The sequence below is a fragment of the Mus musculus genome, chromosome 1, assembly GCF_000001635.26.
Source record: "Mus musculus strain C57BL/6J chromosome 1, GRCm38.p6 C57BL/6J".
Classification (NCBI taxonomy): domain Eukaryota; kingdom Metazoa; phylum Chordata; class Mammalia; order Rodentia; family Muridae; genus Mus; species Mus musculus.
Window position 1 is genome coordinate 91,092,542 of NC_000067.6, and position 19,499 is coordinate 91,112,040.

Here is a 19,499-nt window from a genome sequence, read left to right on the forward strand (position 1 = left end):
CTTTAAAACACCCGGTGCATTTTTTTAACCCTCAGTGACTGCTGGGCATGAAGATGACGTGAGGAATCTGCAATCATGGTCTAGCTGCTAACTTTCAGGAAGGTCAAATGAGGTCAGCTAGTCTGAGAAGGGTCCTCACCCAGGAGTCCTGGGCTGACAGGAAGCAGCAGGAGGCATAGTCTGTCACTACCGTGGCTAGTGAACGGCCAGTCATTTGTCCATTCACTCAGCAAGCCTGTCTAGAGTGCACTGGGCTTCATCTGCTCAGTGGAGAGTCACTGGAAACTGACTAGATGCGTGCCCTGCTCACTGGGGCTGGCTCTCTGGTGGGAAGACAGACAGACACAGACAGACTGAGAGCTTGTACTTGAAATAGGATCAGAAGCACCTTTGACGATCCAGAGTCATTGGTTCCAATGAAGATGATGCTTGCTGGCCTCTCAGCCCAGAGGTCAGTCCAGCATCTGTCCCAGGGCGCGTGGCTGAATACGAACTGTTAGAGGCTACAGCCTGGTGGCTGTCATCTTCCTTAATCAGAAGCTAGAAAGACTGAATGGCCAGGAAGACAGGTCCACATCCAGAAAACAGGTCCTCCCTGGAAAGGTGACAAAGAAGCAAGACCTTCCCTGCCAGCTTCCATCCTTACTCATTTCTGAGCTGGGATGCAGGCAGCTCGGGATCTCAAAAACTGCCACTACATATCCAGCAGGCAGTTTGGTGAACACATAAGATGTGGTACCTACCCAAGTAGGATGATGCTTGGTGTTTTCCTGCATCTCTACCCTGTGCAATTGTTTCTTATCTTTGATAGATGTTTACCTGAGCATGTGGCAGACATGGGCTTCTTTTCCAAGCCTGGTTTGTCCTCTAACCCTAACCTCTTTTTCCTTTCTGCTATGTGTGTGGCTAACCCCCACACTGACTGAAGTGTGATCTTGGTGGCTTTTGATCTTTTTGCCTCTTTGCTGACCCTGTTCCTTTGTTTCTATCTGTGCATCCTGTGGTGGCTCGGTGACAGCCCTCAGAATATGGCAGCCACCTCAACTCCAGCTCCCGGGCCTCTTCTAGGGCCAGCTCTGCAAGGGCCAGTCCTGTGGTAAGTATGCTTCCTGCCCTGCTGCCCTTCCACTTCCTTCCTTCTTCCCCTCCACTTCCCTGTTCTTTTCCTCTTGCCCCTACCCCTTATCCTTCTGTGCCTTAGAAATGACCACTGTCTTTGAAAACCAGCAAAAGATAAAGCTAGAAGCCTCTCGTTTTATTTCAGGTCTGGGATTGGGAAATGGTTTTGAGTTTAGAAGATGCTCTTGGGGGTAAGGGTATAGTCTCAAGGACTATAACAGAAGGGAAGTTATTCGTGATGCTCAGAAATGAGGCTTGAGAGGGAGAGTCCATGCTGGGCTGTAGCATACATAGACTGTGGCTACAGGTGTACATGTACTATTTTTTACAATTTAAAATTTTGGAGGCTTAACTCCGGAATTTAGCATGGCCTTTAAAGTAATGAGGTTATCAGATCAGACCCTGACAAGTTTTAAAGTACAAGCCTGGAAGTGTCTTGCTGTTCTCATTACTGCTTAGGTTACCTGGTGTCACATTTGCTCGAAAACTGCTTAGAAAGTGTCACTGGGACCCTTCTCTCCTATCTGTGGCTCACCACATGCCAGACATGGCAGAAGGAACCAAGGCCAAAGAACACAGTTCGTCACCCGATCGGTGGCTTCCTTTGAGGCTACTTTAACATTATCTAACCAAGGAATTATTTTGTGTATGGTTGTGGGATGTGTGGGGAGATATCTGCTATCTTGCTCTATTGCTGTTAACATAAATATTTTGGGACAGAGCTTCTCACCAGGCCTGGTTCTTGCTGATTTTCTGGCTAGTCAGCAAGTACCCGGAATACTCCTACATGGATGCTGGAATTACAGCTGTATACCACAAAGCCAGCTGCTGCCTCTACTGCTGCCGCTTCCTCCTCCTACTCTTCTTCCCCCACCCTCCTCCTCTTCCTCCTCCTCCTGCTCCTCCTCCTCTTCCTCTTCTTCCTCCTCTTCTTCCCTCTTCCTCCTCTCTCTCCTCTTCCTCTTTCTTCTCTTCTTCCTCCTCTTCTTCTTCCTTCTCCTCGTCCCTCTTCTTCTTTTTAAAATGTGTTGCTAGAGATTAAACTCAGGTCCTCATCATGCCTCATAGCAAATACTTTACCAACTGAGCCACCTCCCCAGCCCCTTGGTTTTTTTCTTCTATCCCCAAATGGCCTTGAATTCACTATATAGTTGAAGATATCTTTGAATTCCTATCCCGACTGCTTCCACATCCCAAGTGCTGAGGCTACAGGTGTATCATATGCACCACACCTGACCAGACAGTTTTGGCTGTGGTAGGGAGACACACCCAGGCTATAGCATCAGTGTGGGTGGAGGGAGGCCCACATTTTGAAAGCCATGAGTGGAAAGTGCAGACAGTCCAGGCCAATCTCTTTTGCTGGGCTCAGACATAAATACATAGTTTAGAACTCAGTTCCTGAACACTATACTGCCCAGGATTGGTTCCTGCATCCCAGAATGCAGCAGACCCAAGATACAGCACTTGCATAGATGAGCTCATTGGATTTGTTTTAGTGTAGAATCCTCTTTCTTGTGCGTAATAGTCAACTGTACACTTGAGGAATAAGTGGAGTGTTTGCAATCAAAAGAAGTTTGTAGCTTTACTTTCAAAGATTCTTAACAACACCTCCTCCACCCCACCCCACCCCACCCCACCCCACCCCGCTGCCCCAGCAATGACTGTCTGGGGTGGCTGATTTGTCATCACTAGGCGTGGCCCTTGGATTTATTTAAGTATCAAGATGAGGTCATGATGTGGGAATGTTCATGGTTTCTGTGACTGGAAAGACTGAAGTCAGATTCGGATCCTTTTGTTGTGTGTGCACTTTCCAGATCTGTGGAAAATTTACACACATGAAACAAGTTTGGCTGTTATTTCCTCACAGAGGCATGCATTGTATGTCTTGGTCTCTGCAGCCTGTGAGGCAAGAGAAGTGATCTCTGTGATGTGGGGAACTGGAGGTGTGGTCATACTTTCCCTTCTGTGCTACTGTGAGAAATGCATCAATCCAGCAGAGCTCTGTATTCCCTCCGGTGAAGGCTGCTAAGTCTGTTGCAGAGATAATCAGTAGATGTCCCCCCTCCCCTTCTCCAGTCACCTGTTTGTTTATTTGTTGCCCTAAAGATCTTTCGATCATTATTTCTGTTGTCATTTAGTGAGCAAAGGTCAGCGCAAAGATGTGTGGAAAACTGGCTGGCCTCCCAACTCAACCTGGCACCTCACAACAGCCAGGTACCTCCACACTAACTGGGGAGCCTCCTGGGTATGGTTCTCAGGTGCAGTGACCCCTCTGCAAATGCAGGGCAGCCTCCAGGAAATTCTTCAGTCAGTGGGAGGGTCACTAGCCTTTGCCAGGTCCCTCTCCCAGGCCTGCTCCTGACTACTCCTCCCTCTCAGGCAGGAAGACCCACAAGTCTGAACAGGAGCTTCTGGGTTTCTTCCCACCAGCAAAGCTGGACATGCTTCATTGACACTTTGTTAAAAGCCGATCCAAATTGCACACCCACCTTCCCAGTGCATACATAGCCCTGGGACACAGAAAAGCATTATGTTAATGCTGGACCTGAATCTTAGAAACAACAGGGCTGATTCTATTCTTTCTTTATGCTTTTTTAGGCACCAAGATGCTGGGTTTGTCACCCTCTGTCCTTGGAACAAACAAGGATACAGTGACCTCTCCATCCTGGCCTCTGTGGGAGACCCATGCAGTAGGATGTGCAGCAAGGCAGGGGTTAAAAGATGGAGTTAACACCACGTCACAGCTCCTGCTCCTGACTTGGGGCAAGTAGGCAGAAATAAACTCCTTCAGATGAAGTAGCCCCCTGAAAGGCATATGTTTTTGCTTGGTTTGAGCTGCCCCAGCCATAATAGGACATAGTTTTTGGTGTCCATATTGGTTCTTGGAAAATACCCCCGGCTTAGTATTTCACCAGGAGTAATTACCAGGAGCCAAAGACAGAAGAAAATGCAAAAGTCAGCTGCAGCCCTCAAGGCTTTGCATCTTGCATCTGTCAGACAGGAAGTGAGGCAGTGCTACACACTGGGGGCAGGGTGGTGCAACCGAAGAGTAAAAGTCACCAAACAAAGGAAGTGATGGTTCATTCCCCTTTAAAAACGTGAATATACCTCTGTGTCCATAGGCTACTGCAAGGGCTAAGACTAAAGGTTTGGGGCTCCCAATGATACAATTCTTAGGAGAGCCAAGATGCATCAGCCCGAATGTAAGTGGCAGGGGACGGAGTTCCACCTCATTCCAGCACCACTCCCCACTCCACTCCCATTCTTCTGTAACTCCGTCCCCACCTCCACTTAGCCTTTCCATCCTAATTAGTGTTAACTGTCAGCACAGCCTAGAATCACCTGAAACCAGAGTCTCAATGGAGTAATTGTCTTTACCATGTTGGTCTGTAAAAGATGATTTTAATTGCTGTAGGGGGTGCTGCCTACTGTAGGCGATACCATCCCTAGACAGTCCTGGGTTTTATAAAAAAGCTAGCCATGGTTCCTACCTCCAAGTTCCTGCCCTGGTGCCCCCTCTATGGCAGACTGTGTCCTGGGGGGTGCAAGCCAGATAAAGCTTTTCCTTCCCAAGTTGCTTTTGGTTGGAAAGCCACAGAAAGAAATGTAGGAAGTGCACACATGCGCGCGCACCCCCCCCCCATATTTTTCTCATGTTAATTGAGCACCTAGAATAGTCTGGTCATGAGTCAACAGTGTTAGGCAATGCAAACCTGCCCTCGCCCTTCATGGGATACACAGACTGGGCTAGAAGATGTTCATCAAATAAATAACATAAACATCAGTTGCACCTGCACGAGCCATGAGGGCAGGTGCGTGGAGAGAGGCAGAAGCTGGGGTTAGAGGATCTAGGCTTGAACCACAGCCAAGCAGAGCCAGGTGACACCTAGGGCATCCTCCTCATCTAAGCCCTACAGCCCACTGGAATCCAAGAGAGCTTCCACAGATCTGAAGCATCCTTCAGGAATGTCTCGGGTGGAGCCAGGACTTGCTGTCTTGTGTACTCATAGAAAAGTGCTGAGCTAGCTGTCTGCCCATTCGAATTTGAAAACAAAGACACCCCCACCCCCCCACCCCCCACCCCCGCCCCCGTGATTCATGTTGTCTAAAGAGGCAAGGCAGGGTCCAGGTGGAGAGCAAGCTTGCACCTATGGGTACGAGATTGGATCTAAAACCTATGGTCCACCAAGTATGGTGGCTCATAATGGTAATCCCAATACTAGAGAGGCTGAGAAAGGTGAAGCCTGATTTCAAGGCTACCTTGGGCAACGCAGTGAATCTCAGGCTACTCTCAATCCCGTAAACTCTGTCTTAAAAATAGAATTAGGGCCAGTGTGATGGCTTAGTGGGTAAAGGTACTTACTGTCACGCCTGATGAGTCTGAACCCAAAGTCTCACATAGAAGGGGAGACCAAGCCCCACTAGTTGCCCTCTGACCCCTCCCCAACATGTGTCATGTCATGCACACATACCCCAAATAAATAATACACAATAAAACCAAAAATCCCCACTCCAACAGTAAGCCCCACTGTTACCTGCATTCGAAGGGAATTGGTCCTTAAAACCGGTGCTCCCTGAGCAGGGTTTGCTGTGTCCCTTGTTTTGAGAGGGTCGTTGCAATGGGAGCCTGTTTGCTTTCCAGGGTCTTGCTGTGGCCCACCTGGGAGCTGGGACCATGAGGCTAGGTTCTCTCATACCCAGCTCTTTCTTGGGTCTCTCTACCTTCTAATGGTGACATGCAAGCTGATGTTTAAAATGTCATCATGTGATTCTCATCAGAAACCCACTGAGATGGTGCGGACTGGACTCACTGTGCTACCGTCTTCCTGTAGAGGACTTGGTTTTAGAAGGGAAGGAGTCTTTGCTCCCATTGAAGTTTCTTAGAAGGGACTTGTTTTTAGGAGGAAAAAAAAATTTAGAGGAAGAAAATTGAGACTAGTTCTTGCTCTGGGGCCAAGCATGGCCTCAGAGTCAAACCTTTCTTCCCCAACCTCTCACATGTTAGAATTACAGGCATGTGCCACCATGCCTGGTAAATTTTAGATGTCTTTGAATACACTTAGTGGCAATGATAAAAGACTGTGCCATCTGGAATCCTGTTAGTGGGGCATTACTCTCAACTGCGGAGAACTGGGGAATGGTGATAGAACAACTCAGTGGGTCACAAGAGTCCTATGACTTGCTTGTCCCTTGTGCCTGCTGTGGCCAACAGCAGCCCTTGAGCTCCACCCTTCTGTGGCCACCTTTGGTGGCCTTGTCTCCATGGCAGCCTTCACACCGGTCACGGAACAGCCGTGAATGTGTGCTGTCTGTTATTTTCAGAGGGGCAGTGACATGCTCAGAGTGAAGCATTCCGTCTGGGTTACTTATCTGTCCCTTTGTGTCTGGGGCTTTCTGAAAAGGGTACAGCTGTCTGCTTTCTGGGCCTGACCTGAGGCCAACCTAACCATAGACAGACCAGGCTAGACCGCCATCTAGTGGAGCCAGCGGGAATAGCAGACCTGTTGGGGCCCTTTGGGGCCCCTGGCTGTTTCAAAAAGGCTGACAAATAGATGCACTTTGTCAATTTGAAGACAAAACTAGATGCACTATATGCTGAAGGGTACATTTCATGTATCTGTGTTGAGAGCAGGAACACAGTTTTAGATTTTTCTCCACATGGTCTCTATATCCCCACCCCAAGTTTTCGTATTCTGCATTAACTATCTATGTTAGAGCAAAGACTTTAAAAAAAAAAAAAACTATGGGACATACAAACTATATTTTTCTCTCTATTGGCTTTTTTTGAGGCCTCCACATGCACACACGTGCTCCCAAACATGAACATGCATACACGAATACATACCCAAGGAGAGGGGAGCAGGGCTCTTCCATTCTGTAAATGCATACACATGTTCACAGTTGTGAACATTCATACATGTGCACACCCCCAAGGAAAATGGAGCAGGGCTCTTTAACTCTGCAGACAGTGAGATATGACTGTCTCAATCGGGGCCTGCCTTAGCATCCCCAGATTGTACAGTTAGGCCAGTGTGAACTTCACACCTGCTAATAACCCCACACATGAGCAGTGGCTAGCTGTGACTCCACTGGTCTGTGCAGCAGGGCCCCTGAGTCCTTGCCATGTGCTAGTTAGACTTGGGACACACCTAGAAAAGAAACGGGCATCGGAGGTGCCCACTGGTCTTGTGTTTGGTGACCATTTTCACTTGCTATTCATGTTGTCTGTGCTCTGTAACCTCAGAGCATGGTGGTTACCATTGTAAACCTGCACAGGTATCCACAGAGTCCCAGGCCACTCATATCTGTGAGTCTGAGATGCAGTGTCACTCCTCTTTTGGTGAAAACTCTTGGGGTCAAAGCTAAGAACTTCTGAACTTGGCATTAAGAGGGCAGCAGGTTCTGATGGTGTTTCAGCATGGTGCCTGCGTGACTGACTTCCCAGAGGCCCAGGAATGGAACTTGGTCTCATAGTAGATGTTGAGCAAAGGAAGGGATAGTCCTTAAGTCAGACTCAGCCTCTGTCCCCAAGACACCCTCTACCCCAGGTGTGTACATCCCTTGGGACCCAGCACCAATGCACACTGCTCTCAGCCTCCTAGACTGCTCCAAGTCCCACTGAGGCTTCTATCTGAGGGAAGGAAGGGCCCCAGAGAGGCAGGAAAGATGGGGAGAGCCAGAGTTTAATAAGAGTTTCTCTTTTTACTTTTTAAATTATAGCACAAGCTAGCGTTTCTTGATTTGTGCAGTTGGTTTGGACTTTTTGTTGTTGTTATTGTTGTTGTTGTTGTTGTTGTTGTTGTGTTTCTTTTGTTTTTTAGCATCAATCTCCAGATCAATACAGGTCTTTGAAATGATCATAGGAGTTGTAATTCAGTGCTTTGTAATATTTGACAGCTGTCCATTTCCCCCACAGGTAGAAGAAAGACCAGACAAAGACTTTGCTGAGAAGGTAAGGATTTCTGTAAGCCTCTGCCTTAGCTTAGTTGTGAAACGAGATGGTCTTGGGTGAGGCTGACAGGAACCCAGTTACTTGGTGCTTAATAAAGTAATCGAATGACAGAGGCTACTAAGAGGGCCACACAACATGATGTTATATCCCCAAAGGAGTCCATCATGAGTTGAAATATGAGGGACAGCGAAGAGCTCATGGCTAACCAGACACCAGTGAGACAGCTCCGAATGAACCCTCTTTATCACTAGCCAGAAGTCCAGTAGAGAAACTGAGTTTAAAAAAGGGTGCTCTGGGGCCAGAGAAATGGCTCAGTGGATAAAGTGATTGCTGCACAAAAGTGACAGCTTGAGTTCAAATCCCCAGCCCACATGTAAAAAGCCGGTGTGTTCACACGGACCTGTAGCCCCAATACTGCAGCTGGCCATCTAGCTCACCGTGCCTCACACACATGCTCATACACAAACATGATCACCTGTGGAAGCTAACATTGACAGAAAAGGTTCTGAGATGTTCAACCCGTTGGTAATTTTGGTTTTACCTAATCACATCTGATCTTCACCCCATTCCAGGGCTCCCGTAACATGCCTAGCCTGTCTGCAGCCACACTGGCATCTCTGGGTGGGACTTCCTCCCGGAGAGGGAGTGGAGATACCTCCATCTCCATGGACACCGAAGCATCCATCAGGGAAATCAAGGTAAAACACTGGGCTCACGTGTGACTTGACAGAACCCCTTGGACAATTAGTTTTGGATTTACAGAGACTTCATTTGTGAGGTTCAAGATCAGTCCCATCTCCTCAGCCTGCCTAAAACATGGTTTGTTCTCCTAACACTGGAGCGAGCTCAGGCAGCATCCCTGGGAGTCCTCCTCCAGCCATCATGCCGTGCTCTCCAGAGGCCGTGCCATCTTTCAACCCATGCTAGCATGTGGATATTTGCTTTTCATTAGACACTGGAGCATTCTGGTCCCCTATCCCCACATCCTTGTTCCAGGACCACAGAAATTGCCCATCCTCTAGCATCTTTTCCCCTTGCCTGGAGAGTATGCCCTCCCCTCTGTCTGTAGCATGCCTTCGGTAGACTCCATCACTGGATTTTAATGATGGTTTTTCTCTTAGCATAACGCAGGCATTATTCTCTGTTAAACCTTTGACACTGAGACTGGTGCCATGTGTTTGACGAGCTCCTCTGTATATTGGAAAGACACACAGCCCAGCGCCGTTTGTTAATTATTAGTACTACGTGTACTGTTAGGTAACTTGTGCAACTGTGTCCCAAACAGGGAAGGATTGAGGGCAGGTGACCAGAATGTTGTGTCCTTCAGAGAACAGAGTCAAGTCAAACAGAGGGTGTGAGAGGCCTGGATTTGTTTGGCTAATTTTGTGGGAGAGCTTCCTCATACTCAGGTCTGGCTCACAGGGACCCAGCTCCACTGGCGGTGACATTTGCCAGGAGGACAGAAGAGGGCCTGGAGCAGCTGCTGGTGTTCGACCTAAACTGCAGCTCCTGTGTTTTAGGAGGATATGGATTTTTTGTTTTGTCTGCTCCCCTAAAATACCGTGTACCAGACCTGAACATCCTCAGCTAACAGCACTGTTGTTTTCTCGATGGGCTGGAAGGGGGAGGGGGGAGGGGAGGGAATCGTTGCAATCCCATTTAGACTCTGCTCTTGGGCATGAATACTGTTCATTTGCCTGGCAGGTGTTTGCCAGGAGATTAGCTCAAGGCAGATACTCTCCCCGGGTACCAGGCACATGGAGAGAAGCAGGGTGGATATTGAGGTCTCTGTAACTGGGATGTGCTGGCCTCTGCCCCCAGAAGCTCACTGTCAGAGTTCTTTTGGTTAGTTGATGTTTAAGGTTTATTATTGTAATTGTGTGTGTGTGTGTGTGTGTGTGTGTGTGTGTGTGTGTGTGTGTATTTGTGCCACTTGTGTGCTGCCAAGGTCAGAGGAGGGTAAAAAGATCCCTTGAAGCTGGAGTCACAGGTGGTCACAGAGCCATCTGACTCGAGTGTTGGGAAGCAGGAAGAGCAGCAGGCTCTCGGAAGCACTGAGCCACCTGTCCAAGCTCCGCCCCCACTTGCCTGTTTTTTTTTTTTTTTTTAAGACTTATTTATTTTATGTGTATGGGGGTTTGCCTTCATGTGTGCCTGTGTACCACATGCACACCAGGTTCCCACAGAGACCAGAAAAGGGTATCAGATCTCCTAGAACTGCACTTGCGAACAATTTTGAGTCTCCATGTGGATGTTGGTAATTGAACCCAGGTCCTCTGCAAGAACAAGCCCTCTTCACCCATGAGCCATTTCTCCAGCCCCAACATTTTGCCCATTTTTTAAAAATGTATAAACAGTGCAAGAGACACCTAAATTTTATAACAATGTGTAAAAACATGTGAATTACATAAATTGTAATGTGTATAACACTGAAACTTATTTTTGCTTTTCTTTAACACCTAATAAAATACAGAAGGAACCATGCCTCCTACTGCCAATATGATGAACCCAGACATAAGAAAGCTACAGGGCTGTGTATGTGTGTGTGTGTGTGTGTGTGTGTGTGTGTGTGCGCGTGTGCGCTCTGCCAGTTCTCTCCTTTGATGTTGTTTGCCTTTTGTGCATTTCCTTCAGGAACTTAATGAGTTAAAGGACCAGATTCAGGATGTAGAAGGCAAATACATGCAGGGACTGAAAGAGATGAAGGTACCAGTTTGTGCAAGTGTGAGCCCATGACACTAACCCACCTTAACTTTAAAAAGCCTCACAGAGGTCCCATGAGCATGCTCACTGTGAAGGGCACCGGCTATGGAAAGTGTAGGGTCATGGGAATTCTAACATGGCATGCATCTGTCCCTGTCTTCCAAATGCAGTTTCTGGACACAGTGAGTCCCCAGTGGAGAAGGTGACAGACTCAGCCACCTGATATGGGATGATCCTTAACACCCTCCCACTAGGCTTAAAGCCAATGTCTCACTTTGAAAGCACAGCAGACAGACACTAGAGAGTTTTGCTTCTCTTTGCTCTCCACGGTTCTCACATACAAGTATCCTCCCAGTTTGCTGTGCTGAGCTCACTAGAGCCGCCCTAACGTACGTGCTTCCGAAGCATCCGGGTTACTGCATGCTGCCAACGTTTACTTAGGGGAACAGCATCGGAAGGTGTACGTGTGTGTGCACTACTCTCAGACTGTGAAGGACGTCGCCATGCCAAAAGGAAATGTCCTGTCCCTGTTCCTTAACAACGCTGAGGTGAACAGGTGCCACAGGGAAGCTGGTGCCAAGGCACACAGCAGCCACATCCAGGAGAAGCTCAAGACAAGTCTAGGATCGAGCAGTAAATACAGATCAGTTCCTTCTTTCTCGTCTTCTCAGAAAGGGCCCAAGAAGTCATCCAAACTCCATGGCAACATACACCAGACAGACAGGTGGCATAAGTCACATACTAATTCATCGTGTTCATAATCTAATTTCTAATATAATTTCTAGATAATAGAAAAATGAAGACCCTGGCCTTTCACTCACCTAAAAATGGAACCACAAATCAACTGGGAGCCAATGATACCACTTTGGGTTGTCATGGTGTATACCCATAGGTGGGACCAGTGCTGGAGTCCACAGGGCCTCTTCACAGCTCTGACCCTTGAGTTGGCAATCTCTTTCTTAGACTCTGCATAGTTCAAGCTGGTGACTGCCCCCTCTTGCTCTCCTGGCTTCACTCTCCTGACATTTAAATTTTAGAGCCTGCAAGAGTGAGAGCCAAGTTTGGGCACTGCCAATATTATCTTTACAGCCTCTTTCCCACGGCTGTCCTTTCAAACAAATGACCTTGGTCATTCCAGGAACTACCCAGTAAGACCTGTGCACCTTGTTTTATTTCCCATGAGTCAGAAATCTGAAAGGATCACAGCTCCTTTCCTGGCTCCCAAGCCTGAACCCAGCCCAGCAGTGGCTTGTGGCAGGGTTTTATTTCCATCAGTAACTGGCTCCTTCACATTGAGTAATGACTTCAGAAACCCACTGAGCTGCTATGGCCTGTGGTGGGAAGATTCTGGCTGCTGAATCAGTCGCTGGCTCTGCTGCCTTCCCAAGCAACCCCCGTGCCCCACATGCTTCCTTGTCTTAACAAGAAAAGACATTGTTGTCTTAGTTACTCCTATTGCCAACAAAGGCAACTTAATGGAGGAGGGGTTTGGGCTCACAGTTCAAAGATCCAGTCCATCGTGGCAGGGATGCCCTGGTCACAGTGCCTGTGCAGTTAGCAAGCAGAGAACAAGACGTATAGGTGTTCCCCTTCTCCTTCCTATGCAAGCCAAGATTCCTGCCTAGGGATAGCCTGCATTTAGGGTGGGTCTTCCAGGCTCAATTAACATAGTCAACAGGCAAGCCATAGGCTATACTTGTTCTTCCCCAACAGCTAAAAGGTCTTTGTCCCAAGGATGGGACAGTGTCTTCTCAATGGAAAGAGACTTGGTCTCCTTTGGCAATTTTGAAACACCATCCTGGTTTCTGCAGGACTCGCTGGCCGAAGTTGAGGAGAAGTACAAGAAAGCTATGGTCTCCAACGCCCAGCTAGACAATGAGAAGACCAACTTCATGTACCAGGTGGACACACTGAAGGACATGCTGCTGGAGCTGGAAGAGCAGCTGGCCGAGTCTCAGCGGCAATACGAGGAGAAGAACAAGGTAAGCATCACCCGCCTGCTGTGCTCATGAATGTAGGGGGACTGTATAAATACTGTGTGCATTACATTTTTAAGGGATTTTTATTTTTGTTAATTATGGCGGGGGGGGGGGCAGAGGTAGTATGTGCATGAGTACTCTGGCTTGTGGAAGCCAGAGGAAGGTGTTGGATCCCCGGGAGCTGGAGTTAGAGAAGTGGTTCTCAACCTGTGAGTCACGACCCTTCCACAGGGGTCACGGATTACACGTCCTATGTATCAGATATTTACACTATGATTCCTAACTGTAGCAAAAGTACAGTTATAAAGTGGCTGTAAAAATAATTTTATGATTAGGGGGTCACCACAACATGAGGAAACTGCACTAAGGTTCACAGCATTAGGAAGGTGAAGAACCCACTGGGTTACAGGCGGTGGTGAGCTTCCTGACATGGGTGCTGGAAACCAAACTCAGGTCAAATACCATGAGAACAATATTTGGGCTTAAAAGCCGAGCCATCTCTCTCCAGCCTGTGTTTATGGGTTTTTTTTTTTTTTTTTTTTTAAAGCAGTGATTCCCCACTTGTCTGGAAAGCCCAGAGATGGAGAGTTAGAACACTGTGCATTTGTCATACGTGTGGTAGCAATGCCTGTGATCCCAGCATGTAGGAAGCTGAGGTAGCTTGGGCTCCATAACAAGGCTCTGTCATCAAACAAAACAAAGCAACCCCAGAGGTGGGGGAGATAATTTTTGCTGCATAGCGGAGTTCAGGCATCAGCATCTCTGGAGGCACCTGCTTGTAATCCCGGTGCTGTGGAGGCAGAGATGGGGGATTGATCTCTGGTCTTTACCAGGTAGCCAGGTTAGCTTAATCGGCTAGCTCCTGACTCGAAAGGCCAAGGTGAGGTTAGAAAGATGGCCCAGGGCTTACAAATGCATACTGTCACGTAGGGGCCCATGTTTGGTTCCAAGAACTCATGTCAGATGGATCACCAGTGCCTGTAACCCCAGCTCCTGGAGATCTGATGGCTGTGGCCTCCACAGGCATCCACACACATGTGCACAGATCCACACACGTACACATAATTAAACAATAATGAAATAAACCTTGAAAAGGAAAATAGTCTAGATAAATAGCTCCTAAGAAATGATACCCAATCCAAAGTGAACTTCTGGCTTCCATATACCTGTGCACATAGTGTATGGACACATATATGCAAACACACAAATAGGCGCATATATATGTGTGTGTGTGTGTGTGTGTGTGTGTGTATACACACACATATACACATATATACATATACATACATATGCATATATATGCTTATAAAACTCAGAAATCTGTGCTCTTGAAATGTCAGTATGCATAGTTTCAATGTGCACACTATTTATTTGCATGAAAATAAACCACCATGAAAAGACATGTATTTAAAAGAACAGACATGCTTAAATAATGCACAAGTAGGTGCTTCCAGAATTTCATGCTAAAATCCATTTCCTGCCTTTGATTTTATGTCAGCTTCCTAGGGTATTAATTACAAACAACGAAGATTTTAGACAAGTCATATGTTATTCCTACTCATTTGGAAAAGGTAGTTAGTTATTCTGTTTCGATACTCACACCTTCTAAGCCCAGAAAAGGGCAGCTTTATATGCACTTCAGGATCCACTGGGACTCACAAGACAGGAGCGGTTTTGCTCTTACACACTCCCAGCCTTCAGCCCAGCCGTGAGGATCACAGCAGACCCCTAGAAAAAGACCGAAGGCTGTATCTTAGCCAGAGAGGACCTGGGAAACATTCATCACCTGCACGCTCACAGATTCATCTTAGAGGACACTGTCCTGCTGTCCTCTGTGGAGGTGTTTGTCCTCTGTGTGAGTTTGTGTTATTGCATGCCTTGGAAACATCAGTGACATAGAAAAGGCATGTTTGTCCCGAACAAAGTGTGGCTCATGAGAACATGAGCCCCGAGACAGAAATATGCCACCGAGCTGCACCCTCAGCGTCGTTTCTCACCCATAGGAGTTCGAGAGGGAGAAGCATGCCCACAGCATCCTGCAGTTCCAGTTTGCCGAAGTGAAAGAGGCCCTGCGGCAAAGGGAAGAGATGCTCGAGGTGAGCCACTGCCTTCTTCCCTTCCTGTGGATCCCTCGCTGTTTTAGCCTAGGCTGCTTGACAAAATACTGCAGACCTCGTAGCCCTGACAACAAATGCATATTTCCTCACTGTTCTGGGTACCAGAGACCAGGTCGAGGTTGCGCACAGCACCTTCAGTGTTGAATATGAGCACTCGTCCTATCCACCCTGGGACCCGCCCTCATGCATCATTTAACCTTAATACTTCTGAACTTATCCGCACACACTAGTCACCTTGGAGGCCAGGGAGTCAGTTACAGCGTTGCTTACAATCCAGGGTTCAGGCTAACTTTCCATCTCTTGAGGAGCTGGCGCCTCCCACTGGTAAAGAGCACTCTGGCACTCTTGTGCTTGTCTTGGGAGATGTGATAAAAGAGTCCACATCCTAGTCTCTAGAAGTTGTAAATATGGAAAAAAGATTTCAAGGGTGAGATCAAAGACCTTGATCATCTGTGTGACTCTGACATAATCCAGGGGTAGCCACCAGAGGGAGGCAGGTCAGATGCTGAGGTGGGAGCTCTGTTGACAGCAGTGGGGGGTTAGAGTTTGTAAAGAAGGGACACAAGAGAGAGTGGGCAGGTTCTAGGAACCGGAGTAGACAGGCTGTTGATTCTCTCCCCAGTAGACTCTTTCCAGTCTTAAATCTGTCAGAAAGTATATTTATGTGATTTCATGAAAGTTGTGGTCATATGTTATCGTGACTGTAGGAAACAGGCACAGGTATGTGCCAGGTAACATTCTGATCAGCAGTGGGACACAGGGACTACAGTGGTCCCATGGAGTATATTACTTAGTGACATTGCAGCCATCATTTGCTTACTCTGTGATGTTTGCAGAACAACAAGCTCACCTATTTCCTCACCTGTTTCTCAGACTGCTGTCCTACTGCTAAGCAAAACATGACTGTGCAGGGTTTGGTATTTTTGTTTTTATAACACAATCAGGACTGTAATTGGCTTGAGGTAAGATATCAGCCAAGCTGGTTTTCTTAATGGAACTGGGAGTAGAATGAAGAAAAATTTTCACATGCTAATGAACTTGGGGCTGGTGAGATGAGATACTTGTTGGCTGCCTACTGGTCAACCTCCCTATCCCGGTCATCTAGCACCGACTTCTTTTCTCTGCTTAATTCTTTGTCTGCTTTCTTTCTGTCTGTTCCTTTCCTCAGGAAATCCGACAGCTGCAGCAGAAACAGGCGGGTTTTATCAGGGAGATTTCTGATCTTCAGGAAACGATAGAATGGAAAGACAAAAAGATAGGGGTAGGAGTCTCAAGCCTTCGCCAAACGCTTCCGGGGGGCGGGATGCTTAGCAAACGAGGCTCTTGCAGAAGCTTTGGTTTGGGAAAAAAAAATAATGTTTGCATGAGAGTGCCTGTGGCCCTCATGTGATGCAGCATGAATAGCCTGTTGGCTACCCCAGCTTATCCAGTTGGATGGCACCAGAGCTGGGTATTTGCAGTTGTCTCCCTCCCTGCTGCACCAGAGCAGCCTAGATGCAATGCAGGCCATGCAAGGAGAGGCTCTGGGTAGCTCAGTGTGGAGAATCAAACTCCAGAATTTCTCGAGGTCATGTGATGCTGTGGGTGGCAGGTACCACACCCCACAGGTTCCCATTGGATCTCTCTCCATCCTCAGCAGAGAGGAAGAGACAGCCCGACCACATATAGGAGTGATAAATAGGACCAAGTCACTGCTGACTCAGAGTAGCACATGGCACCTAAAAAACAGCAACTCATGTGGTAGGGTCCCAGTACAGGTCCAGAGGTGATCATAGAAGTGGTCACAGTATGGAGCCCCACCATTCTACTTTGACAAATTTATAAGCTTTGGCTAAGAGACTGTGTGTTTCTCTCTCTCTCTCTCTCTCTCTCACTCTCTCTCTCTCTGTGTGTGTGTGTGTGTGTGTATGCATGCACACATGTACAAACATACTTTTCCAGGACATTTTTTAGACAACAAATACACATAACCGATGTCTAAAAATAGCTTAGGGGCAAAGGACAGGGTTGCCCAGAAACGTGCAAGCACAAGGACCTGCATTTAATCACCAGACTAGACGTGGTGACACATATTTGTAACCCTGGCACTGGGGAGGAGGGAGAGCTAGAGATAAGGACATTCCTAAGGCTTGATGACCAACCAACATACACAGGGAACTCCAGGACAGTAAGAGACTGTCTCTAAAACAAAGATGATGGCATTTGATGAATAACACCTGGTCCTGTCCTCGGAGCTACACACAGAGACACATGGAGGCATAAACACAAACATAAACAGGAACATAAACACAAAAATGTCTAAAATTATTGACTAGGGTTCTGTAGCAGCCATTCTCGTTCTGCACTGATTGATCTCTCACTAAAAGGACTGTGTGATTCCTGTTAGCTCTCCAGCACCTTGTTGTAAGATGCAAACAGAGCTCACGCCAGGCAGTGATGGCACATACCTTTAATCCCAGCACTGTGGAGGCGAGCGCCAGGCCTGCCAGGGCCACACACTGAGACCCTATCACAAAAACAAACAACACCCCTCTCCAAAAGGAGAAAAGAGAAAAGAAGAGAAAGCCAAACTAAACAGTAGTGGGATATCCTGGGAGTGTGGCTCGGTGGTAGAGCACTTGCCTCCTATGTGGGAGGCCCTAGGTTCAGTCTGCAGCACTGCAATGAGAAAACAAAAGGCAGGAATGGAAGTTATGAAGCAGCCTTGCTCTATAGCATCCCTTGCTTAGAAACCCTAATGTGTGAACAGTAGTTGGTCTAGCCTGGGATAAACCCAACAGCTTTTTTTTTTCTCATTGGTGCCCTGGATGACAGTGCCTCCTAGACCCTGCTTCTTACTTATCTTGCTATCTGTGCTAATCTCTCCCTCTCTTCATCTCTCTCTCCGCGCCCGCCCCCCCCCCCCGCGCTGACCCCCCTCTTTCTCCTCTGTTGCACGCTCAGGCATTAGAAAGACAGAAAGAGTTCTTTGATTCCATAAGGAGCGAACGAGATGACCTTAGAGAAGAAACAGTCAAGCTGAAGGAGGAGTTGAAGGTACGAAACCGAAGCGCAGCTTAAGAACAGCTCCACGGTGACAACTTCCATGGGCACTGGCTCTGTGTTTCATCACTGTCATGTTAATAAAGTCGAGCTTTCGGTTAACTATCCCTAGGAAGTAGGTGTGCCAGTGCCCATATGTGCTTCTGCCAGAACCATCAGGTCTTTCCAAGCTGAACAGGTCTGCAAAGTAGCTCAGATTTCTAGCTCTGAATTTGGTATTCGTCTAAATATTTTTTTAACCCTCATTAGAATGTATGTAGTTCCTTGTTTAAGCCTCTTGTCGAGGACTTCCTTAGCTGAACAATAAGTGGAGGGATCCCACATTCCCACCAGATCATAGAAAGGACAAGTTTTGCATCTTCTAAGGGCCATGTCAAGGGGAATCAAGCAGACCCGGGTGGGTTCCCAGACTGCTGCAGCAGTAGCAGTGAGAGGGGTGTGGCATCCCAGCAGCCCCCAGATGCACATACCAGTGTCATTTCCTGAACTCCGCTGTCAAAGTCAGAGCAGGAAAGCAGCAAGATACAGGCTTACAGCTAAGATCTAAATGAGGCTCTGTACTGGCTGGTTTTGTGTGTCAACTTGACACAGCTGGAGTTATCACAGAGAAAGGAGCTTCAGTTGAGGAAATGCCTCCATGAGATCCAACTGTAAGGCATTTTCTCAATTAGTGATTAAGGAGGAAAGGCCTCTTGTGGGTGGGACCATCTGTGGATTGGTAGTCTTGATTCTATAAGAGAGCAGGCTGAGCAAGCCAGAGCAAGCAAGCCAGTAAGGAACATCCCTCCATGGTCTCTGCATCAGCTCCTGCTCCCTGACCTGCTTGAGTTCCAGTCCTGACTTCTTTCAGTGATGAACAGCAATGTGGAAGTGTAAGCTGAATAAACCCTTTCCTCCCCAACTTGCTTCTTGGCCATGATGTTTGTGCAGGAATAGAAACCCTGACTAAGACAGGCTCCTAGTCCAGGCTGTGTGCAGCAGTTGGGAACCAGGAAAAAAAGTGCCGTGAACCAAGTAGATAGTGAGGAGGTACTCTGCAACAGAGGCAGGCAGTTGCTTTCCAGGGGTTGGCCATGTCCTTGGCACAATGATTGTTTGAAGAAGGAAGCATCCCCTTACAAATGCCATCTTTATGCAAACTGCACTCTGTCTTTCCACAACACTTACATATTCCTTCTTTATCCTGCTCTCCCTTTGTTATTATTTATTTATTGTTATTTATACAAGTACACTGTAGCTGTCTTCAGACACACATCAGAAGAGTGCATTGGATCCTATTACAGATGGTTGTGAGCCACCATGTAGTTGTTGGGAATTGAACTCAGGACCTCTGGAAGAGCAGTCAGTGCTCTTAACCACTGAGCCATCTCTCCAGCCCATACCACCCTGAACACTCCCGATCTCGTCTGGTCTCCCTTTTTAAAGACAAAGTTTGTGTTGAAAGGTTTGTTTACTTGATATTTCACTTTCGTGGCAGCCCACAGGTCATTGCCCTAGTGAAAAGAAAGCCTTTTTAAAGTGTCTTCTCACCAGACAATCAGTTGTAGATCTCCCTGCCTTGATAAGACTGTGAACATGGTACCTAGG

General features: G+C 47.5%; 1 protein-coding gene across 50 annotated transcripts in view; it reads left to right on the plus strand.

The window, feature by feature from the left end:
• Lrrfip1 (leucine rich repeat (in FLII) interacting protein 1) overlaps positions 1-19,499 on the plus strand; it is a 132,015-nt gene that overhangs the window by 95,612 nt on the left and 16,904 nt on the right. For 12 of the 50 annotated variants that reach the window (XM_006529209.4, XM_006529175.4, XM_006529178.4 and 9 more), the window contains 8 exons: positions 1,019-1,096; positions 8,036-8,071; positions 8,644-8,769; positions 10,706-10,777; positions 12,586-12,756; positions 14,757-14,849; positions 16,039-16,131; positions 17,814-17,906. In XM_006529209.4, the coding sequence (XP_006529272.1) occupies positions 1,019-1,096; positions 8,036-8,071; positions 8,644-8,769; positions 10,706-10,777; positions 12,586-12,756; positions 14,757-14,849; positions 16,039-16,131; positions 17,814-17,906 (762 nt within the window). The remainder of the gene's footprint in view (positions 1-1,018; positions 1,097-8,035; positions 8,072-8,643; positions 8,770-10,705; positions 10,778-12,585; positions 12,757-14,756; positions 14,850-16,038; positions 16,132-17,813; positions 17,907-19,499) is intronic. The other 38 variants (XM_017318958.2, XM_017318961.2, XM_017318965.2 and 35 more) reach the window with 11 other exon arrangements.